This window comes from Pongo pygmaeus, chromosome 1 (assembly GCF_028885625.2).
Source record: "Pongo pygmaeus isolate AG05252 chromosome 1, NHGRI_mPonPyg2-v2.0_pri, whole genome shotgun sequence".
NCBI classification, from domain to species: Eukaryota; Metazoa; Chordata; class Mammalia; order Primates; family Hominidae; genus Pongo; species Pongo pygmaeus.
The window spans coordinates 53,239,392-53,266,750 of record NC_072373.2 but is presented as its reverse complement, the minus strand read 5'-3'; the positions used below and the strand labels follow the sequence as shown (position 1 = coordinate 53,266,750).

Sequence of the window (27,359 nt, the reverse complement as noted above, 5' to 3'; positions counted from 1 at the left end):
TTCCCTAGCAGGAAGTTTATGCTCCTTATACATGAGAAACCTCACCCAAAACCCAGCCCTAACCACGATAAAGGCCAAAACAAAAATGATCTGCTCCCTCAGACCTACTTAGGAGCCCATCTTGCTCTCCCCACAAAAAAAAAAAAAAAAAAAAAAAAACACCTCATCAAAAACTCTTGGGGCATATTGTGGCATCCTCAGTTTTAACATCCAAACCAAATTTTGGGTGAATTCTCCACACTGCCTCTGTGGAGTGGTAAAAATTCTCCTCAGAACTATATCAAGTTTATGTATACAATCATTAGATCTAGGCAAAAAATAATAATAATAATAAAGAAATAATGCGATACGTGTCTCATCCACTTAGCACCTTATAATCTGTGAAGAAATCAAAGGCATACAATCATAAACAATTACATAATAATTAAGGGTAAAATAATAGGTACCAAAATTAATGACAGAGGTGGTACAAATAAAATTTTGTAAAGATATAATTAATGTAAGTGTGAGCAGATTTGAAAGAATGATTCTATGTTAAGAAAGATATCTGTGATTGACTTTAGTAAATATATGTTGAGCACTTGTGCAAAGCACATTGGATACAATAATAAAAACGTAGGCATGGTTTCCATACTATTTATTTGGTATGGACTATAGTGGCCCAATGGTCTGGTTTCAACATGCGAGTGTATGTATATGTGTGTGTGTGTGTGTGTGCATGTACGTGTAAAACCTACACACTACAAGGTAGGCCAGAGGGGCTATCACTCAATCACCTTCAGTATATTATAGTCCACAAGTTTAGAGGTAACTCCCAATTTAAAGTTTTATATGTCGGTATTTTCAGTTGTGGAGTAGTAAGCAGAAGAGAAATGAGTTAAGAATATGGGAATATATACAAAAATTCGCTATCATGGAGGCCAAGGAAGAAGTATTTTTCTTGGAATGAAATGAGGTGTTGGGTATTATCAACTAGCTCTTACTACAGCTTTTTTTTCCCCTCTAATCTACATGCCATAAAAAATACCTATTGTTATAAAGACACCGAAGAAGAGCAGAATTGAGGAAACGTTATTAGTTTATTTAGCAATGCTTATTGCGGAAGTTTCAAATACAGGACATGCATCTTGCATTCATACAAGTATGCTACAGAGGTTACCAATGACCCTGAGAAATAAATTTTCCAAATAACAATTTTCAATATTTAAGGTTTATAATCCTTCTGTAACGTACTCATAACTTTTGAGTTGTGGTGTTCAGAAATTTATTTTAAATACTTAATAAAATTGCCTTAATTTTCTCATGTTTCTCCATCATATGACTCCATTTATGTCACTAATACTGTTTTTTAGTTGTTTTTCTTATGAAATCAGACTATTTCTGTTTTCTTTCACTGTGCAGTAGTGGGATGTTTTTTATCTTTTCTGAAGGTATAGAATTGCTTTTCTTTTAAAAGTTAATGCAAATTTTAAAAATAATATGATTAGCACCAAAATTATTATTGATGTAAATTTGATAACTACTTTTTTGGATCTCAAAACATGTCTTTACCCATCTACTATTTATTTGGTAGGGATTATAGCAGCCCAAGGTCTAAATCAGCCTAGCCCAAATCAAGACTGATTTCATTATAATTAATTTTTCATTTATTAGAAAACTAAAGAATGGCTTCTGTAACCAAAGGGTTCATTTTATGTCTAAATGTCTAGAAATCACATCACCAAATGTAAAAACGTATTTGCTTTCTACACACAAAAAATTATGTATGCTTAGGTTTGTATATATTATGCATATTTATATATATTTGTAAAGAATATTGCTAGACAGCTGAATCATGTTAGACTCTATAATTGACTTACAAACAAAATCAACAAAGAGAAAAGCATTGTATAAACACACAAATTCAACATACACATACAGGCAGTCAAATGGTATGCATCATTAGAATCACGGTTTCATTGCCAGCTCTGTTAACTTAGCAGTGCAATTTATAATTTTCCAGAATTACCAAAATATATAGTCTAAAGCAATGGTTTCAGCATGCATGTGTGTGTATATGAGTGTGTGTGTATGTTTGTGTGTGTGTAAGTGTAGAACCTTTACACTATAAGGTAAGCCAGTTACTGAAATATATAGACTAAAGCAATGGTTTCAACATGCAAGTGTGTGTATGTATGTGTGTGTGTGCATGTGCGTGCATGTATGGGTAAAACCTACACACTACAAGGTAGGCCAGAGGGGCTATCACTCAATCACCTTCAGTATATTACAGTCCAGAAGAAAGGACCTAACTGTGAAGCTTTCAAAAGCCAGTACAGTGATTCTAATGTGAGTACAGCACCTCCCCAACCATACACAAAAGATTTTAAACACACACACAACCACACACACACGCATAATTCCCTTATCCTTTGCAGCATCTGAAAACCAATGGATAAATGAGCCTGTGGAAAGAAAATTTTTATGTTACATGCAATGCTTTAATTAAAGAAAAGAATACTATAAGACCTGGTAAATACAAATATTTGTATTCTCATGTAAATAGTCTATCTAAAATAGTACTATGGATCTAAATATACCACTGCTTACAGATCATGACTTCCCTATGAAGACCTAGGGAACTTAAATCAACTTTATAATTTTCTCTTCAGTTTTCATCTTGTAGACTAGCAGCCATTTGACAGGGAGCTGTGATTAAAAGCTTAAGTTACTTTCTGTGGCAGTGCTAAGTACAAGAATGATCTTTAGGTAGTTTAAGACGTTAAATGGACAGAAAGCCATGACTATGTAGTTAAATTAAGTCAAATAAATTGGATGCATTAAATAGCCTCTTGTTAGTAAGTGTGCCAGTGAAACTCTTATTAAGTTAAAGTAAGTAAATAATGAAAGTAAGAAATGCATTCCTGGGTTTGAGAATGAATGAGATTAAGAATCAGTAGAACTAGAAAATATTAGGAAAAAAATATAAAATAAGGTAAGAGAAAGATTTAAGAGTACAGTTTTTGTTAGAGAGAAAGTGAAACAAAATTACAGATGAGCTCAGACTCATGTCTGCGAGTGTGTGTTTGTGTGTGCCTATCTGTGAATTAGGATGCATCGAAGGTTAGTGAACACAGCTATGCTTGACTAATATGAAAGTACTTAATCACAAGAATACTTACTTTATATATTTTATTTATAACTTTAAGCGAATTGACATGAACATTTTCTGAGGTGGTGTCATCCACCCAAAAATAATGCACCAACGAAGAATGATGAAGTAAGATCTATATTACTCTATGTGCTTTGCCACAGAATTACTTGCTTTTAACACTGAACAACTCACTCCACACATCTCTGCCTTTCTTCTACCTTGTGAAATGATAAGAATATATTTTTTACTTAATCTTCACTCTGCTACATATAGCCAAAGTTCAGGCACAGCTAGTAAAAGGAGAGGGCAAGATTTAAACTCAGACCATTGTGTTCTAAGCCCAGTGCTAATTGGTCAGGCAAAATAATTGGATAAGTGACTCGTCCAGGAATGGGACAGGAGGATAGAGTAGCTTAAAATCCAGCAATAAAAATTTTTATTTGAAATAGTAGGCATCAGATATACACTAAGGATTCTTTATCATGTGAGTAAAGAAAAATGATCATCAATCTGGCTGCACTATGCAAAATATCGAAGGGAAGAAAGTTTTGGTATATTAAATCCACCAAAGTTAATTAAATTGAAGAAAGGCCATGAAGTTTTTATGTCAACCCTCTGAAAAACCTTTTTTTTTACTTATGTATTTTAAGTACTTACCTAGATGCATTTAGTGCCTAGTGTTACTCAATAAATATTTGTAATTCTGGTAGATAACAAGATGGAGAGGATCTTCCAGATAAAGTTTATGTCTTTGTGTTTCATGTTAAGGAATTAGAACAGATAGAGCTACAAACCCAACTTTGCCATCTATCAACATAGATGACTTGTTGAAACCATAGGAAGCGATTAACGCCCGAAGGTGATGTGTAGAAAAGACCAAAAAAACTATAAACATCTTTTGTAAACATGTGGTTTATTTCACTTAGCGTAATCTTGTTCAGGTTCATTCATGTTGTTCTCCTTCTCTCAAAAAGTCAAATTCATGGAAAAAGAGTAGGAGGGTGGTTACCATTGGCCAGAGGATGGGGTAAATGGGAAGATGATGGTTAAAGATAACCTTCTATTATAAAGTGAATAAGTTCTGGAGACCTAAAGTACAGCATAACTTTAAAAGTACAGTTAACGTATCATATGCTTGAAATTTGCTAAGAGAGATCTTAAGACGTCTCACTATAATATTCTTAAGAATATTTACATACACCATTGTTAAGTAAAACAGCTTCTGAAATAAATCAGTCTGAAATCTATAACCTTTTATGTCTAATTAGAGAATGCACTAAGAATAACATAAGGGTTCTTCTGCATAGTAGATGATAGAGGTCTACTCTAAAAAGTTGAAAAGCAAAAGAAAACTAGTTTTCTAATCACTTTAAAAACCATGATAATATCTTGAAATATATTTCATTATTAACTTTAATTAGCACACAAATATTGAAACAAACACTTCTTAGAATTTAATCTTTACAATGGCAAATTCCAGGAAATTTACTGGGGAAATATAAGTACATTAATTTGAAAAGAAAGCATTTATATGCATTTAAGTTTAATTGATTATTTCATTTTAACGTCTAAGTATTGAATTCAATATTTAATATTATTTTTCTTTAATAGCTCTGAATTAATATATTACACCATTTGAGGAAAGCGAAACAAACAGAAAATACTTACTTGTGATGCTATTTTTCGAGACTGACACAACGGGAGGGAAAAAAAACACACAAAACACAGTTTAAACAATGACTAAACAATAGATGCATGCAACAATCAGTAACAAGGACAAAATGTAACATATACCTACATAACAAAATCCAATTTCATGCATATTTCTCTTAGGGCTTTTGAACAAAATTAGGTAAAGAATAAACTATTATTTTTAAAGATTCGGTCTTGTTAGATTGTTTTTGTTTTGCTGAAATTGTCTTCCCATTGTAATAGTAAAGTGTTAATGATTGGCAGACGGGACAACGGTTATTCCACTATGCACATTTTTGGAAGTTACAAAATTTATTCACTATAAAAGTAGCCATAATTCAGGGTAACACATTCCACAAATGTACTGCATACACTATAAATGATGTTGGTACATTAATATGCTTTAAGTATAAAAGTTTGATAGAAAAAGTGGTGCTTGTAGAAGAAAATAAAATAATCGGTAGTAGCTTATAAAGCTACTATAGTCATAACAGAATACTTGATATAATTATTGACATTCAATAATCATTATTGGTGTTAATATTTGTACTATTTTTTAATTTCAGATCTTACAGTAAGATTGATTTTTTCTCCTACATATATATATAATTAAGTTAGTTGACAGAAATGTTCTGAGCTTTCATATTGGCTATGGATTCTAAAATAATTGATTTCTTTAATCAATGTATCATAGCTAAGTAGGGGTTATAAATAAAAATCATGCTGTCTTATTTTTCAAATTTAAAGAACAATAGTCTATTCATCTTTGAATAGATGGAAGTAACATTTCCAAGTATATTATTTGATGTAATATAACTTGTAATATAACTCATCTAGTATTAGTATTATAAGTATTATAATAGTATTATCTATAATTGAAAACATAAGAAATGCATAATAAACATTTGATTGTGGGTTTCTTGAAACTATTTCAGGATTCCTTACACATGACACAATGGAATAAATGTTGTTTGAGAGAATAATAGCAAAGAATGGACAGGTAGAATTTTAAAACCATTCAATCCTAAACCTTATTAAAATAATCTTAATGAGATTTTATAATAGGTAAATTTGTATCTTAATAATATATTTTAAATGCTACTTCCCATTGTAATAGTAAAGTGTTAATGATTGGCAGATGGGACAATGGTTATTCCACTATGCACATTTTTGGAAGCTACAAGATTTATTTACTATAAAAGTGGCCAAAATTCAGGGTAACACATTCCACAAATGTACTGCATACACTATAAATGATGTTGGTACATTACTATGCTTTAAAAGATGTTTTTCTGGTTTCTAGTAAAATGTTCACTGGTTATAGTATACTTCAAACAGATGAGATTTTCTGCACACTGGAAAACTGGAGGCAAACATAGGTCTACCTTTTCTTAACCAAAGGACAAATATGCTTAATAATTCAGAATTGTTCAGATTTTGGAAAATTAATACTATGTTATATGCTATACGGTAGATAATACCCCCAGTGGAACCTAGGTAGCCTTTATTTTCAAAAATTAACATTTCTGCAATGAAAAGTATAAATATTCACTCTCAATGGAATAAGTAAACATTATAAATAATCTCATGAAAATTAAGGTGATGTTTTGCCACTAAATGACTTCAGGGAGCCTTTTGGCATTTTATACTTTTGTATTATGGATTGAGAAGGAAAATACTGATCCTTTTTGTCCACTAAGAGTAATATGTGTCCCTGTCCTTCCTGTATATGTTTTTCAAACCAGGAGTATCTGATGTTTGTCAAAATTCCCTGAACTAAAAAGACATAGGTAGTGGCAGAAGTTCTCCTGGCATGGAGGGCATATGACTAATTATGAATGGGCAGTTCCATCTCTACTCTGCTTTCCATAGACTGATTTTCCAGCCACTGTGTGCACCCTCACTTTACTTTCTGCTTGTGTTTGTGTGACTTCTCCTTTCACTAATCTACATCACACCAGAAAAAAATGAGATAGTATTCCAGGCCTTCTATAAATGTTAATAGTTTTGATTATCAATGTTCTTTACCGACATTTGTCTTTTTAAAAATGTCAGCTAAACATTAGGCAGTGCTTTCCCACCCCCACAGCCAAAGCAGTTATATTAGATATATAAAAAATGATAACTTTTGTTTTCTCTACTCAGAACATGGAAAGATGACAGGCTGGAAAATGATGTGGCATGAAAACCTGCATCTGCCTTTAGAAGTTTTTTTTTTTTTTAAATTTCATGAATAAACCAGAAAGCAAAGCCTAAAGTCTTTATACTAGTTTATCCTTATATAAAAAGTTGATATTTAATAAATGTTCTTCATAGTACAGAGTAGAATTTAGCACTTAAATATGTATATACTAAAGAAATAATTAATGAATGGGTCTGATATCACTACATTATGCCTATACACCTATTAGTGTTTTTTACTAGTTATACATGCATGGTTTGAACAGTCAGAAAATGTTATAGCTGGTTTAGAAAAATAGCAGCTTATAGCATAATATCTCTTAATTCCCTCTCATAAGACCCATCTACTTTTGTCTCTTTTAGTTGGATATGTTGTTCTTTCTCTCTCTGTTTCTATAGAATATGCCTGCTTATTATTTCATGTTTTTTTCAGTTTCTGCTTTTATCTATTGACTTCTCACTCTGCAAGAAGAGTCACTAACAGTCTTTTCCATATATTCCACTACCTTTGCCCTCATCACCTCAAAATAGTTCAACATAATTTTTATTGGATCAAAATTCAGGATATACCATGACTAAGTATACTTTACAGATGAGATATATAGGTATGTGGTTAGTATTCATTTCCTGCACACATTCTTTCATTGTTGATAACGATGTTATAATCCTAAGGTCAGTAATTGCTTTATTGTATTAATTGCTTTGATATGTACTTAGATATATGCAATAATTCACCCTGAACTCTTTGGCAACTTTCTAATATTAATTTAAAACATTGAGATGCATCAGGAAGTCTATAGATTTAATCTTCCTAAAGAATTCTCTCTGAAGCCTTCTGACCTGCTCTAGGTCTCCCTTTATGCTTGGGGGTCTTTACATCACCATCCTGTTGATCCGCTTTACTTCATTCTTGTCACTGGTTTCCATAAAACGTCTGGTTTCCTGCAGATCATTATTTCTCCCTCATTTTACTCATTCATTTTGGTGGGAGTAGTTTCCTTAGACAGCAGACATGGGAAGGATATTTTTGGAGAATATATATACTAGATATCTGATTTATTCTACTCTTACACAAGTTTGCTTTGACTGGATAAGAAAAATCTAATTTGAAAATAATACTCTCAAAATCTTGAGAGCATTGTTTCATTTTATTCTGGCTTGTGGTAATGCAGTTGAGAAAACCCCGATAGTACCTTGTATGTGACCTATCGCACGTCTCCTGCTCATCTCTCTGAAAGACTTTAGGATCCTCTCCTTTCCTTCAGTGTTTTGAAAGTTGGTGATGTGATTCACTGTTTAATTCACTGTTGTGGACACATGGTAACCCTTACCAGTTGGAAACTAACACACTACTGATTTTTCTAGAATTATTACAGTAATATTTCTTTAATTTGTATGCATTTCCTCTTTCTTGAAATCTTGTGATTCAAATCTTAGAACTCCTAGACTAATTCTCTAATTTTATCTTTTCTTTACTCTTTGTCCATGTTTTGAATTCTTGCTCTAGTTTATCAATAACTTCCTGAACTTCATATTATAAGCTTTTTCACTTCTGTTGGGAATTCTTAGTTGTCTTCTTCTTAGAGTAAATGACTACTAAGTTAACTGAAAGCTCTAGGTGAGATTCTTTTTATTGCTGCATTTCATGGTGATCTGGCTGGATTACAAACTTAAAGAATCTCCCACATCTGTATTTTAGGGCCTTCCACATGGGTTGGTCAGTTTCCCTAAGAAAGCGTCTTTCAATCTGCTGAAGTGTAAAGCGTACAGAATATATCTTTTAACAGCGTTCAGAATTCAGTGTGATACTCCTAGCCCTCAACTCTTTCCAGGGTCCAGAGGCCACAGACCACTTCCATAGACCAAACTTTTAATATGTGTTCATATGGAGAGAGTGACAGCAGCAAAGCTTTCTGAACTGTTGAGGAAAATTGAGATCTGACAGCAACCTAAGCAAAAATATAGACTCTCCAATAGTGATTACTGAATGAAGTTTCTACTTCCTGAAATCTAGTGTCTTTCTTTAAATTCAAGGAAGAGAACAGGGCCATTTTGAACACTAATGGTTATTTAAATTTCAAAACTTTGTTTTTGAATCATTTGATATTTGAGAGACATGGTGAACTGTCAGAGCCAATTTTATTTTGTTAGATCCACTAAGCTCTTATTCTGTGTTTTTATATAATCTGAAAAAATAACGTTTTCTTCTTTAAATACAAAAAAAAATCTCAATGCCTTTATTGGGTTAATATTTAATTGATGTCCCTTCCTACTTTTTCAGTTAAAGATTAATGTAAGAGATATGCACTTTAATGGTATTTTTTTCATCTTGAAAAGCTATGAGCAAAGATAGATATTACTCATCATAGTATCTAAAATCTCCAAATTCAGGAAGCAAATAATATACTCATTCTTTTAAAAAATGACCAAGAAAAACAAATCTTTTGCAAGATGAATTTTATCTTTCATGTATCAGACCGTAATTACTATATAGACCAACATATTGCTATTTTTTACCTTATTTACCAGGAAATTAAAAATAGAAGTCAGGCTCAACTGTAGTACTCAGTTTATGCTAGTGCAGTAACACTAACTTCTCAAAACATTTACAACAAAATATTTTGTTGTAAAAAGTGCTTGATGTTTCTATTGTTTATCTTTGTTAGTTGCCTCAATTCTTTCTACAATAGGCAGAATTTAATTTAATAACAATACGTGTGTCAGAAGATGGATTGAATTCAGTACAGAAAAACAAGAGGTATTAGTTTTATTTAAAACAGTGTCCTTTTATCATCCCAATGATATATATTTTTAATATAATCTAGATATTTGAGAATTTACAAGCATTTTAATGAGGTAATCTTTATTTGCTATGGGCAGAGTTGACTAAATGTAGTTAAATACTCCTTGATGGCAATTCAAATACTCAGTATCCTTTTCCCATCTGCGATGTCAACAGCACAAAAAAAGTATTTTAATAATATATGAACATTATTATAATACATAATACTGACATGGACATGGAGTTGACCAAGGCCAGAATTTACTGCATTGCAATTCCCAAAGCCTATATGTGAGATAAAAAAACATGGCAACACTCTACTGTATGAAAGTCTTCTTTGTACTTGCTATGGTCAAATAAGAAATGATTTGTATAGACTGAATATTTGTTCTCCATCACCCCACAATGCATATGTGAAAACCTAATCCTCAATGTTGATGATATTTGAAGGTGGAACTTTGGGAAGGTGATTAGATCATGAAAGAGCCTTATAAAAGAGGACTCAGAGAGATCCCCTTCCCTTTCCACCAGCTGAGAATTCAGTGAGAAGATGGCTATCTGAGAACCAGGAAGCAGGTCCTCAGCAGACATGTAATCAACTGGTGCCCTGATCTTGGACTTCCCAGCCTTCAAAACTTTGAGAATTAATTTTTAACTGTCTGGTTTGTTGTTCCAGTCAGTCATTCCTAATTTTCTCTTGATTTGTCTCATTCTTTGCAGTGTGAACCACAACCACCACAGGAAAAGGAAAACTCAGACTCAGCAGGAGAGACAGCAGCAAAACTCCATTTAAAAAAATTTTTTTTCACTATTTGAGATGGAGTCTCGCTCTGTTACCCAGGCTGGAGGGCAGTGGCATGATCTTGGCTCACAGCAACCTCCGCCTCCCAGGTTCAAGTAATTCTTCTACCTCAGCCTCCCGAGTAGCTTGGACTACAGGTGTGCACCACCACACCTGACTAATTTTTGTATATTTTTTTAGTAGAAATGGGGTTTCACCACATTGGCCAGTCTGATCTCGAACTCCTGACCTTGTGATCCACCTGCCTAGGCCTCCCAAAGTGCTGGGATTACAGGCATGAGCCACTGTGCCAGGCCACAAAGCTCCATTTAACACTCCTGAAGCTAAAGTGACACCACCAAGAAGCACCTCAGAAAAACTAACCTATTTTCTGCTGGTAACTTATATAAGTGTCAAACTATAAATTTGATCAGCAACAACAAAAATCTACCCCATTATCCTTATGCTTTCTATAAAGTTCTTTTCTATATAGGGATTTATTAATTTTGTCACGAGGTGGTTTAATGATCATAGAAATTACTGAAATGTATGTGTCTGATCTGAGCCTCATAGTTGAGGTAATTTTGTATCAGACCAAAAAAAATGGCTGACCAAAATTTCTTTTTAATTTATAATAACTTTGAAGTGTCTGAAGAAAAAAAAATTCAAGAATACAAACCATAATTTACATTAAATAATTTTATAGATATTGATAGAATGATGCATTCATCTAAAATCTTTATTTCAAGAAAGAGTCTAACCTAAAAGATGATATTATACTAAGGCTATAAAAATTACTTAGAACAACATGAACCACATGAAGTGATCAAATCAAAATGCAAATATGTTTTCGGCTGCATGAACTTATCAGAGATTTCTTTCCATAGTAACAGGATCAAGTTTGCTGTTAAATTTACTGAGGTTTACTTTGGGAAGATCTGACACTACTCTCATACTCAGAGTTTTCTTTTGGCTTTAGAGTGGTCATCAATCTAGAGATTGAGAAATGTGAATTTTAACACTTACTAAATTATCTTTGCCTTGCTTCCTTCAAAATGCTAATTTATGCAGTAGGGGCATACATTAGAAATCTAGGTTGCTTGCCCTGAGAACTTTTCTTATGTGTCAGAACCTCAAGGTTATTTATAATTAATTTGCTTCCTGATAATCTTCCAGAAACAGCTAATCCTAGATCTACAAAAGTCATCTAAGGCCCAACATCCATAAACTTAGAACAGCCCCTTAGCCAATAATATTTTTTGGAAGACTGACATAGTTTAGTAAAACAAATAGTTGAAAAAAAATTTGGTTCTGAGATTTAACACTACGTATTCAGGTAGCATTCTTTTTCACTTTCTATTGCATTTTTTATAAATCAGTTTATAAGCTTATGAATGATTGCACTCATCAGATTAAACATCAAAACAAGAATATTTTGTTATTTCCAAACCTCAGATGTAGTAAGTTTCTGAGACTCAGTCCTGTAGATTCCAATGGGAACATCTCCAGTAGAAGAACACAACTTCTGATAAAGTCTGGCATAAGTTCTGATCCATAAGTCATCTGCAGTGATTTTCATCTATAATACACACAAATTATTTACATATTAAATGTGTCAGAAATAAAAACCTAGTGGTAACTTTACATTTCTTTCTTTATTTATTTTTGTTGGGGGCAGGGTCTCACTCTGTCACCCAGGCTACAGTGCAATGGTGCAACCACGGCTCACTGCAGCCTCAACCGACATCCCTGGCTCAAGCATTTTTCACTTCTTAAAGGGAGAAATTATTAGTATTTGGAAATCTCCAAGTAATATTTCATGTTTATCCATGTATTAAATTTATTTATTATGCGTCACCAAACTTAAGAAATCCAAGTACTCAATTTAGGGCAGTATGACATTATATTAGTTCGATATCAGTAGGCAATAGAGCACTGGTAATTGACTGGGAAATGTAAAGCATATGGAAACTATTTTGCATGCTGCAATAACTGGAGGCTGCCACTGGTATTTAATGTACAGGGTCTGCTGATGTTACCAAATGTAAAGTGCAAAAGACACTCTAGCACCATACTGACTTGTTCCACCCAATGTTCTAATAATGCCCATATTGAGAAAGATGAATAGTAGAATAAGCATAGTGATACCAGACAGGAAACAAAAATTGTAGTCCCCCTTTTCTTCTTGTAAATCTGAACTGTTACCAAATCATTTCATTCAGCATACTTGGACAAAGTATACTTATCTATAAAAGTATAGTTAAAGGAGTTAAAAAGCATGATCACCGTTTTCGTGGACCGTGTAGTATCCTATGGCAGTTTCAAATTGCCAGTTAACAAAAAAAAATTCATTCAACATTTTTTTTTTTTTTTGAGATGGAATCTTGCTCTGTTGCCCAGGCTGGAGTGCAGTGGTGCGATCTCGGCTCACTGCAAGCTCTGCCCCCTGGATTCATGCCATTCTCAGCCTCCCGAGTAGCTGGGACTACAGGGGCCCACCACCACACCCAGCTAATTTTTTGTATTTTTAGTAGAGACAGGGTTTCACTGTGTTAGCCAGGATGGTCTCTAACTCCTGAACTCGTGATCCACCCGCCTCGGCCTCCCAAAGTGCTGGGATTACAGGTGTGAGCCACCACACCCGGCCAAATTCATTCAACATTTTACACAAAATGGCTATTTATTATGATTATTAAGTAAAAATAATATGTTTTCCCTGAAATTTTTAAAGGAATTTTAAAAACTCAAATGCAACTCTGGATTCACAATACAAAAAATAACATGACATAGAAGAATTAGCAAAGTACATGGTAGATAGATTTCAGAACCTTCTATCACAACAATCTTTTATTCTAGAGATTAACTTACAGAACAAAGAAACCCAGATCCTGGTGTAGTGTCCAGTCCCAACAGAAGTCTCGTGATAGAAATCATATAATCCTTCACAAATGACTGCAATATAAACAAATGAACAATATATAAATGTATATTTATATATAATGTGTATGAGATGTGTAGAACAGCTAGAAGTGTGAACATCTGACTTCTAAAAGATTATTTCTCATATCACATTTTTAACCCTCCATACAAAAGTAAATTTAATCTATATTGTTAGTATCCTAGATAAACATGTATAGTTAAGCTGTTCATAAGGAAACACAGGAAATAATTTTTTCCAGAAATATCTAACTATGCTTATACTTTATGTGTGTTATTAGGCACGATAAAAACATTTTTTAGAATCTTTAAAGCAAAAACCCCAAATGAAATGGTGACTATCATAAAAACTTGAAACAATTAAAATAAATTTTCAATGAAAAATTTAAGTCTTTTTTTAGTATTAAGCTCTAAGCTAGTGAAGTAAATTTCTAAACTATATTTATCATTTATTATTGCATATTCTCTTTCCACAACACTTCATGATAAAATAGGGCCTTCTATTTATTTATTTATTTATTTGAGACAGAGTCTTGCTGTGTCATCCAGGCTGGAGTGCAGTGGCATGATCGCAGCTCACTGCAGCCTCTGCCTCCCAGGTTCAAGTGATTCTCCTTCCTCAGCCTCTGAAGTAGCTGAGACGACAGGCATGTGCCATGGCACCTGGCTAATTTTTGTATTTTTAGTAGAGACAGGGTTTCCCATGTTGGCCATGCTGATCTAGAACTCCTGGCCTCAAGTGATCACCTGCCTTGGCCACCCAAAAATGCTGGGATTACTGGCGTGAGCCAACACACCAGGCCTAAAATGAAATCTTTAAAAAATTAAGGAAGTGGCTCACGCCTGTAATCCCAGCACTTTGGGAGGCCAAGGCGGGCGGATCATGAGGCCAGGAGATCGAGACCATCGTGGCTAACACGGTGAAACCCCATCTCCCCTAAAAATACAAAAAATTAGCTGGGCGTGGTGGCAGGCACCTGTAGTTCCAGCTACTTGGGAGGTTGAGAATGGTGTGAACCCGGCGGGCAGAGCTTGCAGTGAGCCGAGATCGCGCCACTGCCCTCCAGCCTGGGTGACAGAGCAAGACTCTGTCTCAAGAAAACAAACAAACAAAAAAATAAATAAAATGAAATAAATAAATAAATAGATAGATAAATAGAATCATTGCATTTCCCTGGGGTGACGGTGCATCTCTTATATTATTGGTAAGTTTGAAAGCTAGAATAGTCTTTACAGACACAGACCATTTTGTTAGTAAGCAATTAAAGAAAATGTGACTGAAAATAATTCCCAATCGTTAAGAACCATTGACAATAGATCAAAAGTCCCACTGAAGAGAAATTATGATCTGGATTTTACTAATTCAGAAGTCCTCTACTTAAGTGTTTTTCAAAAAAACCACAAAATAGTTATGAATTAATGCCAGCAATTTTAAAAAATGAAATAGAGTATATTCAGTAAGATAGAAAATAGTATAGCAAATTACGAGCAGAAAGGGTAAGTGTTGTTAATATTTTGTTTCAGCTATATATACATACACGTCTACACACACACAGATGCAGGTATGTATTGAAATGCAAAATATGTTTACTGTGTCAAAATTTAAGACTTTTGGCTGAACACAGTGGCTCACGCCTATAATCTCAGCACTTTGGGAGGCCAAGGTTGGCAGATCACTCGAGGTCAGGGGTTCGAGACCAGCCTGACCAACATGGTGAAACCTCGTCTCTATTAAAAATACAAAAATTAGCCAGATGTGATGGTGCACGCCTGTAATCTCAGCTATCTGGGAGCCTGAGGCAGGAGAATTGCATGAACCTGGGAGCTGGAGGTTGCAGTGAGCCGAGATCTCACCACTGCCCTCTAGACTGGGCGACAGAGGAAGACTTTGTCTTAAAAAAAAAAAAAAAAAAAATATATATATATATATATATATATATATATACACACACATACATATATAGTTCTAGTTCACTCTTTCTTCAGAAGTTTCAGAAAATCATGCAATTTCCTGTATCTCTATTTATAACATAAACGTAAGGCAAAAATAAAGAGAAAGAAAAAACTACTGCTTTCCATTTCTATAGAACAGTTTTTAGAACAGTTTTTCTTCTATTTAACTTATACGTTAGATTTCCTTACAAGATTTTATTTAAACAGAGGATACTGTGGCTAAAAAAATCTTAAAACTACTGGTGCATAATGGTACCCAAGCATTTGGCTCCTATTGATATAAAATCTTCAGTTTCAACACTGCTCTTCAAATAAACCATCCCCTGCAATTTAATCTCTTTAAGAGATCAGAAGTATGTGTGTTTGGTAACAGTGTTTGGAGTGGGAGCCCTGCCTCCTGTAGTACCCAGATAATATGTCTGGAAACTTTAGGGATAATAGGGGTATTTATTCTACTTTGTTGTGTTTGCTTCAGCTCTCATCTGACATAAGCAGATGGTTCCTGACGTTTCTAGAGGAATAATCATGGGCAAAATTAGCCCAAAGTTCTGCAGAAATGCTTTAACTTTCTTTGGATTAGTTTGTTCAATCAAGCAATTATAGAAGACAGTACATAAATAAGCAAAAAGAATAGGTACAATAAAATGCTGAAATGCTTAATTTGAGATTAATGTTATGAAATAATTTAAAACTCTATGAATATATCCTTCTCGTAATGGAAATATTTAGAGATTGATTACTTGAATCAGAGAAAACGAGATATTACTGCTATTCAGTTTCTGGCAGAGACAAAAAAGATGATATTAGTATGAACAAACATCTCCACAAACCTCTTAGCTATGATAAAATGAAAAAGTTAACTTGGCATTCAGGAACAAACTCAATGGTTTTAGTTGTTGTAGTCTTTTCATATTTTTCTAAAATAAGCAATAATCAGCAGATTCTTAAAGTGTCCTTAGTTTATCAGTTTATTGACATCAATTTGGTATTTTATTTCAAACCTGGAAAAAATGTATACTATAAGGAATGCTGTTTTTATTAAGTTGGTAATTTTTTTTTACCTTTTTAAATCCAGTAATATGCTTGGAGTAACATGCAAAATGTACTAAAATGTATTAAATATATTAAACACTGCAGGGCACTGGCACAAAAGAATGCCTGAAATAATTTCCATAGGTTATTTTTAAAAATAGTATTTTTCTTACAAAATGTTTCATAGGAGCATTTATGTCATTAAGTACGTGAAATAAAATACTGAATTACTTCTGGAGCCAATTTTAAGTTAATAGCTGCATGTGAAACACTAGATGTATTATTCATTTAAATAAAATCTAAAACAGAAAACAACCATTTTAGAGAGAATAAAAAGAAATATTGTATACCTGATATAGCAGAGTGTCCAACATACTGATGCTAAACACCCTCCCAGCAGCAAAAGGCAGTCGAAACATAAAGGCCAAGTTAGAGCCTCTCTCCCGTTCTTTCTGTTCAGAAATTTGAGATAGAAAAATCTGTGAGCATTCCATATTTTATGCATTTCTGCCTCAGTAAATTGTGTTGACATATGTAAAAAAATTCTAATCATATGGTTATTGGCTATAAATGTGTCATTACTTCACTGATAATTATATTTTTTAAATTGTGCTTTCGTTTTGCTAACCACATTTTCTCAGTTAAAACACCCAATAGTGAAGAAAGATCAATATTTTTTGTACATTAAGCATGTATTTACTCTTCTTACAAGAAGAGACATCATAATGGAAACAAATAAATATCATTGAAAAAAATGTGAAAAAAAAAAAAAAACTAACGTCACACAATGTACCATAACACTGTAAAGAAGACCTGCTTTTAAATATTCTCATGGGTGAGAACAAAAAAATAGGGAGGTAGGCACCTGTTACGGTCTGAATGTTTGTGTCCCCTCAAAATTCCTACATTGAAATCCTAATCCCCAAGGTAACAGTATTAGGAAGTGAAGCCTTTGGGAAGTGATTAGGTCACGGAGGTGGAACCCTCATAAATGCAATTGCCCTTTTAAAAAAGAGAAGCTTTTTGCCCCTTCTACCATGTGCCATCTATGAACTAGGAAATGGGCCCTCACCAGACACCAAATCTCCCAGCACATTGAATGTGGAATTCCCAGCCTTCAGACAGTGAGAAATTAACATCTGGTGTCTATAAGCCACCCAGTCTACAGTACTTTGTTCTAGTAGCCCTAACAGACTAAAAAAGGCTTTGTACATCCAGTAGTCTCTAGCTGTCCATCATCTTAGTTTCATTTCTCCACCTAACTGATAAATTGCACCTGGTATATCAGTTTGCAACTAATCTTCTGTATATCACACACACACACACACACACACACACACTCACACAAGTTATGTATGTTTGAATGCTTACAAGTTGGGGGGGTGATATGGTGTATGAGGGTTTCTTTTTAAAAATTCTGTTGCAATTTTTTATCCTTTAATAAATGAAGGTAAGAGAGCAAATGTCAAATTTGTTTAAGTTTAGAAGAGTTTCTTGAGAATGTAAGTTAAGCTTCTATTTAACAAATGGTAACCTCAAAAATTCTAGTTTCTTTTGTTGACAAATTCCCTTTCCTAGGAAGACTGATAGAGCTGAAAATAAGAAATCAGAATAAGATACAGAAAATAAGAAATCAACCTACACTTCTTGAGGCAACAGAAGCAAGCTCCTATTTCTAATGTAACAAATGTGTGGGTTCTCATGGAAGGGAAGCCTCCCATCTCACATGTATCTATAGTGTCTATCTAGTTGAGATGACTATCTCTATAAGAGCGTCTTCACTTGACATACAGGGAGAAGGTAAGGCAAAGGATAGGAAAGTGATTTCACATTTTTGTCTGATGTCTATGAAATACTAATATATTCTCTAATTTATAAACCTAGGTGTTTATAAATTAGTTAAGAGTGCTTAACTTGAACAGCTCATGTGAGTGGCTTGCAGATGACTGGAATTAGCTGTTCTTATTGTGATATAGGTAGGTTTTCCTGTGAATTTGAGGACAAACCTAGTTCTCGAGGTGTAACAAGTATCCTGGAGAAGACCAAGCCATGATATGTTAAACCCAAGTTAAAGGGAGTAGCCAGAATAAAGTGCTGGAACGCCTGAGAATTTGATGTTATGTTTACTCTTCAAAACAAACAAACAAACAAACATACATTCCTCGGTTCAATTACGTTACCATTTCACACACTATATTTTCAAATACAGAACAGTTTTTTAACCTACAGTGCTTATTCCTGTAGGAAATGAACTCTTCCCATATCCACACATCTAAATCCTATTGATATCACCTTAAACAGCAAGGCTAATTAAAATTAATTCCATTCACTATTAAAGTCCCCAAACACCAATGTATTCATTTGTGCATTAAAGTAGTCACTTAATAAATATGCGTTGAGAACGTACTTTGTGTAGGGCATCAATCATCCTCAGTGCTAGGAATACAGAGCTCCTATATAGAACTAACAGTATCTTATCAGTTAATAGAAGTATTATGTGTTGAATATGGGCCAGGATCTAGTTAAACAAACAGGGATATTTTCCTTGTCTGCAAGAACTTACACTGCTGTGAATGGTACCAATAGCAAAACAGGCAAAAACACTTGGGTGAATACATGTAATAATTAGGCAGTAATACATACTTAGGAAGGGCACCTAGCTTATTCTTTTAGTAGAAAAGCCAGAGAGCTGAATTAGAGGTGATGTTTAAGATGAGACCTAAAATTGAGTAGAAATTTGGGAAGAGTGAGTGTTAAGTTGAAAGCTATAAGCAGAATGCCAGCATGTTCTAGTGGAAGTAAAAAAAAAAAAAAATCGCTTGAGAGACTTCAAGAACTACAAACAATCCAATACCATAGAGTTTAAGTATATGGGTTGAATGGAGAGGTCAGAAATGAGACTGGAGCAATAACTTTGGACTACGTCTTAAAGTACCAGGATATGCTTTAAGATAATGGGGATGCAGTTAAGAATTACACTGAAAAATAATGATACAAATTGGGATTGTCTAAGAAATAATAGGACATACGGTTACCCTACTTTGAAACCACATTAAGTATTTTGAATTTCATCTTACGGGCAATGGGGAAAAACTAAAGTGTTTCTAAGAGGAGGAGTGATACGATCATGTTTTTAGGATGCTCACTTTGATGACAACATGGAAAATGGCTTGTGAACGAGGAGGTGGCATGGGAAAATTGAGCAAGATAAACTATAGTGTTAATGCAGCAATCCTAGTGAAAGATGAATGTACCTTCTACTGTGGTATTTGCAGAAACAGATCTTATTCAGAATGCATTTAGACATTAAATTTTAAGAGGATATGATGATTGAATTTGGTACTAAAGTAGAGAGAAGATGAGGATGATACACAGGTCTCTAGATAATGAGGCAGATGATTGCACCTTCTGTAAAATAGAAAGTGTGGAGGAAGATCAGATCACAAGTTGATTTGGACTTGGGTTTTGATGCCAGTGGACAGGTCCACCTGCCAAAAATATGGATCATACAGGCAATATAACATACAATGGTTTGGAGCCTGGATTCTGAAAACACAAACAATAGTTTCAGTCAAGTGTTTCCGCTTACTAATTCTATGATCTTTTACAAGTTACTTAAGCTCTCTGTTCCTCAGTTTTATAACTGTGAATTGGGATTCATATTGACATCTACATCCCACTGTGATTACAAAAAATAAACATAATAAAACCTCTAAAATTAATGTATATAGTAAGCACTTAAAAAGCTATTTTTATTATCAGTTGTTTGAATATGCTAAATTATATATTACCTCAAGAACTTTGTATTTTTTTATCCTTCCTATAATGCTACTTCCCAGGCTTTTACTGGACTAGACTGGTGTTATCATTGCAGCTCAAATATTGCCTCCCGAAAGAGGTATTTCCTTATCACCTTATTTAAAACGTGTCTTTCTGCAGTTACTCTTGAATATAACCTGTTAAAATTTTCATAGCTTTTTTGAAACCTATTATACCTTGTTTATGTTTTTAATTTATTAATAATCTATCTCAGCTAGATCCTATGTTCCAAGAGGGCAGAGACCACGATTTTGCTTTCTGTTACTTACACAATGCCGAACACAATGCCTGGCACACAGTTAGTGACATTTGATTGGAAAAATAAATTAATTTTTTCTACTTATGTTAGTGGCCTACATCAAAAATACAATTTATTGCATAGTTTAATGCTTAGAACATTCATATGCCAGAAGCAAGAAGCAAACATTCAAGGTTCACTCAATACTTCTATTTTCTCACTTTGGTTCTTTAACAGAGGTTTGAGAATGTAAAGAATTGTAATGTCACAATATGCAAAGCGTTTTTACTTTACTATGTCTAGTTATTGGGTTTTACAATAAATGTTTCTGTTATTGTTGCCAGTATAAACATACACTATGATTCCTTTTTGTTAAACTTATCATATTTCTTTTCTAGTAGAATTCTGAATTCAATTGAAGTCTTACTGATGATATTCTTTTCCTAACAAATACTTATATAAGTATCTAAAAGAATACCAATGACATTTAAATCATTAAAGATTTCAGACACTTTTAAATGTTTGGTCTTACTTACTTTTCCATTTGTTTTATTATCATGAACATGTGCCTTTCTTGGAAGAAGGAAAGTGTTTCTGGCAGAAATTTTGTTTCCTTTAATCTGTGTCCATCAATACCATATGGAATGAGATGATAAAATTATTGGATTTAACAGAACAGTGTGGGAGGTAAAAAAAAAAAATCAAGAATTTTATTGGCACAAATTACTGGTTTCTATCCCCTATTTTCTCAACTATAATTATTTTACGTTCCTTCATTCTGTCCTCCGGACTCAATCAAAATGTAATTCCTAAATCTAGTGGTTTTTGTCAGCATTCATCCTACTTGAACTTTCTTACAGTGTTTGACACACTACATTCTAATTCTGGAGCTCTGTCTTTTCACATCACTCTATCTCAGCTTCCAGAATACTCTTGGACCCCTCGCTCATTTTCTCTGATTTGTCTTCTTTCTAGACTCTCCTTTATGAACCTCAGGATAAAGTCCTTAGTTAAACTCATCTTCCTTGTGGTCCTTTTTAACCTTCCTTATGGCTCTCTAAGCCTTATATTTCTTAAGGCTTTACAATTATACATTTATGTGCACAACTTTCGAGTATATCTATGCATATATATGTGTGTGTGTATATAAATGTATAGGTATATGTGTGTGTGCATATATATATATATATATATGCACACACACATATATTTCATCCTGTTCCTGAGCTTCATTTATATATCACCACTTATTTTTTTACTTATGTACTATAATTTTAATATACTTAAATAAATGTATCATCTATCGCACTAAGGTCAGTTACTTCCCAGAATTCTGTCTTTGGTTTTAATCAATATATTCACCCTAACAGTCCTAGACCAGGTCTTTATTATCTCATGCCTGATTTATTGAAATAACTTACTAACTCTTTCCCTTTTCCCCATAATGTCTCTTTTCAGATAAATACAGAAATTTCACATCAATTTCATAAAAGCACAAGTCTGACGATGTCACCTCCCCCATGTCCTCATTTAAAAACTTGCCATGACTCCCCATTCACTGCATCAAAAACTCCAAAGACTCAGCATTCAGGGCATTCTAAGGTCTAGCTCCCAAACTGCTTTCCAGGATGACTTTTCAGTACTTCCCAGCACAGACTATTAGTAAGTCAGATGATTGACTATTTAGCTAAATACTGAAAATTTCTTCCTCATATTTGGGTTCCAACTCACTGTGGGTAACAATTTCATATAAGAGATTTCAAAACAATCTCTGCAGGTCAAAACTCTATTTCAAAACCATCTCTGCAGGTCCTCCTCATCCTTCAAAATATGTATCATGCTACCCACCCTATGAAATCCTTTTGTACAAGCACAGTGATGCTGCCCTTCTGCTTGTGTGAATCACTCTGCATGTATGATTTCCTGTCTTTTTGTTATTAACTTTCCTTACAGAGAGAAAAAAAAGATTTTTATGACACTATTTTCAAAACCTATTGACTTTAAAGTTATGTAAAAAGTAAGATTCCAAGCATCTGATTCCATCCTGATAAGAATACATTACACAATTACTTTCTCTTTTAATTCTGGACAATGAAGAATTTGGATTAATTTTACGAATTGCACTTTATCATGCTGACTTTACATATGAGAAATAAAAATTAGGGATGATTAATAGGTAGTATTTCCTATCCAGTTAGATTTTTGTGACACTATCATTAACCTACCTCTCTGTGTCTCAAAAGCAACATATGGCTAGAAGTTACAAACTGGCAGTAATTAGTCCAAATCTGAACTACAGAGGAGTTTCATTTGGACTGCCTAAATTTACTGAAGTTTAATAAGTTCCATCATTTAACATTTAATATAAAAATCTGCATTTCTGACTTATTTTAAATTTGGAGAACCAGATATCATAGGTCATGGCAGCAACTGGCCAGAATTTTTCACTTCACTAATTTACATTCCTTACTTCCATTAAAAGACTCTTATTTTACACTTTGGAAGATAAAATATTTAGAAATTAGTCTAGGGATCTACTAACTCAAATTCTGCTTAAAAGTAACTTGGGTGAATAGTAATTATATCAGAAAATAACATAGTAAGTAATCTAAATACACATTTTAAATGTGTCTTAAAAAATAGAACATTTCTAATTGACTACAAAATATTCCTTGGCTTAGGAGACAATTCTAAGCAATACAACTAAGAAATATTTCTCAAATTACTTTTATGAATCAGGCACTGACCTAGGTTCTTAGCATACAAAAATAATTAACAAAACTTTCCAGTTCTACAGGGATATATACTTTTACTGAGGACACACTTAAAAATCAAATATTGCAAGGTCATGTATAAAAAGCATTTGACAAAATTCAACATCCTTTTATGATGGAAAACTCAACAAATAAGGCATAGAAGAAATGTACCTTAACATAATATACGCCATGTATAAAAACTCCACAGCTAACATTACACTCAATGGTAGAAAGTTAAAAGCTTTTCTTCTAAGATCAGGGGCAAAGTCAACGTTGTCCATTCAAACAACTTCTGTTCAACACAGTATTCGAAGTTCTGGCCAGAGCAATTAGACAAGAAAAAGAAGTAAAAGGCATCTAAATAGAAAAAGGAAGTGGCCGGGCACAGTGGCTCACGCCTGTAATCCCAGCACTTTAGGAGGCGGAGGCAGGCGGATCACAAGGTCAGGAGATCGAGACCATTCTGGCTAACACGGTGAAACCCCGTCTCTACTAAAAATACAAAAAATTAGCCGGGCATCGTGGCGGGCGCTTGTGGTCGCAGCTACTCGGGAGGCTGAGGTAGGAGAATGGCGTGAACCCGGGAGGCGGGGCGGAGCTTGAAGCGAGCCGAGATTGCGCCACTGCACTCCAGCCTGGGCGACAGAGTGAGACTCCATCTCAAAAAAATAAAGAAAAAGAAAAAGGAAGAAGTTAAATTGTCTCTGCTTGCAGATGCCATGAACTTACAATGTATGAAAACCTTAACTACTCCACCAAAAAGCTGTTAGAAGTGATAAACAAATTCAGCAAATTTGCAGGGTACAAAATCAACACATAAAAGCCAACAGTGTTGCTTTACCCTAAAAACAAACTACATGAAAAAATAATTAAAACCAGTCCCATTCAAAATAGCATAAAAAAAAACTTAAGAATAAATGTAATCAAGGAGGTTAAAGATCTTTATACTGTAAATTATGAAACACCAATAAAAGAAACTGTAGATGACACAAATAAATCTAAAGCGTTATTGTGGTCATAAACTGGAAGAAACAATATTGTTAAAATATCCATACTACGCAAAGTGATCTTCAGATTTACTGCAATCCTGATTGAAATATTAATGTCATGTCATTTTTCACAGAATTTTGATAAAACAGTCCTAAAATTTGTATAGAATCACAAAAGACCTCAAACAGCCAAAGCAATCTTAAGAGAATAAAACAAAACAAAACAAAACAAAAAACAAAGCTGGAGACAACACAGTATCTGACTTCAAAATCTTTTACAAAGCTATAGTAATCTAGATAGAATGGCACTGGCATAAAAGCAGACAGGAAGATTGACCAATAGAACAGGATAAAGAGCCCAGAAATAAACCCATGAATTAATGGTCAATTGATTTTTTAACAAAGGTGCCAGGCCACACCATGGAGAAAAGATCATCTCTTCACTAAACTGTGCTGGGAAAACTGGATATCTGCAAGCAAAGGCATGAAATTAGACCTCATCTCATGCTATATGCAAAAAATTGGACCTTATCTCATGCTATATGCAAAAGTCAACTCAAAGACTTAAATGTAAGGCCAGAAATTGTCAAACTATTAGAAGAAAACATAGAGGAAGTATTCCACAACATTGCTCTGGGCAATAATTTATTGTCTAGGAACCCAAAAGCAGAAGCAGCAAGAACATAAACAAACAAATGGGATTATAACAAACTAAAAGGCTTCTGCACAGTCAAAAAAAAAAATTAATGGAATGAACAGACATCCTATAGATTAGGAGAAAATATTGGCAAATAATACATTTGATAAGGGGCTCATATCCAAAATATATAAGGACTCAAACAACTCAACAGCAATAAAACAAATAACCGAGTCACAAAAAAGACAAAGGACCTACAGAAACACCTCTAAAAGAACATATACAACCGGCCAACACGTATAGGAAAAGCTGATCAACATCACTGATCATCAGGGAAATGCAAATTAAAGCTACAATAAGATATCACCTCATACCTGTAGAATGACTACTATCAAAAAAACAAAATGTAAGTGCTAGCCAGAGGAGTGGAGCAAAGAGAACGCTTTGCACTGTTGGTGGGAATGTAAATTAAGGCAGCCATTATGTTTTGTTTTTTGTTTTTTGAGACTGAATCTCGCTCTGTCGCCAGGCTAGAGTGCAGTGGTGCGATCTCAGCTCATTGCAACCTCCGACTCCCTGGTTCAAGCGATTCTCCTGTCTCAGCCTTCCGAGTAGTTGGGATTAGAGACACAGGCCAACATACCCAGCTAATTTTTGTATTTTTAGTAGAGACAGGGTTTCACCATGTTGGCCAGGATGATCTCAATCTGCTGACCTGATGATCCACCTGCCTTGGCCTCTCAAAGTGCTGGGATTACAGGCACGAGCCACTGTGCCCGACCAAGACAGCCATTATGAAAAACAGCATGGAGTTTCCTCAGAAAACTAAAAATAGGCATGCAATACAGTAATCTCACTTCTGGGTATATATTCAAATAAATTGAAAAAGTATGTTGAAGAGATGTCTGCACTCCTATATTCATGGCAGCCTTATTCATAGTAGCTAAGATATGGAAGCAACCTAGGTGTCCATCATCAGATTAACAGATAAAGAAAATATGATATATATATACATAATGGAATACTATTTTGTCTAAAAAAAATTATGTCATTAAAATTGAATTCATAGTAGAGAGTAGAATGATGGTTACCAGAGACTGGTGGAAGGGCATAAGGGGATGTTGATCAAAAGAGTGCAACGTTTCAGTTAAGAGGAAAAAGCTTAGTGATCTATTGCAAAAAAAAATGCTAACTTCAATAAATAATAATGTATTGTATATTTCAAAATTGCTTGAAGAGTTGATTTTAAATCTTTTCACTACAAAAGTAATAAGTATGTGAGGTCCTGGATTTGTTAATTAGTCTGATCTAATCATAACACATTGTAAATATATATGTGTATATATGTATATATATGTGTATATATATATATATAAATGTCGCACTGTACCCAATTAACAATTATTTGCCAATTAAAAATAAAAATATAGAATAAAAGAATAAAACATTTGTACTTTTTAAAATGATAATTTGAAGCAGTTAAAACCAGTGTTCTTTCTTGTGCTTTTATAAACTATAAAATGAGCTATTTGTACCTATAATACTTAAAAACACAAATAAAGGTAAGTTCTGTATGATTTATTATTGTTCAAAAATTGTAACTCTTAAGTTACAACTATAATTCTAAAAATAACAAAAACAGGCAAAGTCAACATTAATATTCATGATAAGGTAAAGTCTGAAAACCAAAAAAAAATTGTAAAATGCAAGGAAAGAGATGGAGAATTCAAACCACTCAAAATGTCTACAGAAACATTTGGCAATCCCCATTGGGTGAAATTTTTGAACAGAAAAGGTTAGAAAATAGTCTTCATATAAGAATTAAGGAGGATATTCCACTCCTTTTAACTACAGTGTAAGTGTAAAAACTAGGTTTTGAGTAAGGCAAAAAAATTTAAAAATAATATTTTTATTGAGCATACAAACCATCATTCAAGATATTAGCTTTAAGTTAGGAAGTCTTATTTTTATTGAGCATAAACATCATCATTCAACAGATTAGTTTTAAGTTAGGAAGGCTATAAATTTAAAGATAATATTTAAATATCTGAGTCCTTAGAAGATAAACAAAGGATGTACAAATTTTTTGTGTAAGTTTTATGACATGGAGGGTTGTCAATGTAAATTATATCATGGTTTTGAAAGATTAACAGGAGTGCATATGAATGATTCATTGCTGAGTCTAGACTTCTTTGTTGTTTTTTTTTTTTTTTTTTTTTTCTTTTTTTTTTATTATTATTATTATTATTATTATTATACTTTAGGTTTTATGGTACATGTGCGCAATGTGCAGGTAAGTTACATATGTATACATGTGCCATGCTGGTGCGCTGCACCCACCAACCCGTCATCTAGCATTAGGTATATCTCCCAATGCTATCCCTCCCCACTCCCCCCAACCCACAACAGTCCCCAGAGTGTGATGTTCC

General features: G+C 33.7%; 1 protein-coding gene across 7 annotated transcripts in view; it reads right to left on the bottom strand.

Annotated features, from left to right (window-relative positions):
• KCNT2 (potassium sodium-activated channel subfamily T member 2) overlaps positions 1–27,359 on the bottom strand; it is a 392,642-nt gene that overhangs the window by 49,436 nt on the left and 315,847 nt on the right. For 5 of the 7 annotated variants that reach the window (XM_063647669.1, XM_063647672.1, XM_054449267.2 and 2 more), the window contains 4 exons: positions 16,842–16,943; positions 13,438–13,521; positions 12,020–12,148; positions 4,802–4,822 (listed from right to left, as the gene is read on the bottom strand). In XM_063647669.1, coding sequence (XP_063503739.1) covers positions 4,802–4,822; positions 12,020–12,148; positions 13,438–13,521; positions 16,842–16,943 — 336 coding nt within the window. The remainder of the gene's footprint in view (positions 1–4,801; positions 4,823–12,019; positions 12,149–13,437; positions 13,522–16,841; positions 16,944–27,359) is intronic. The other 2 variants (XM_054449259.2, XM_063647667.1) reach the window with 1 other exon arrangement.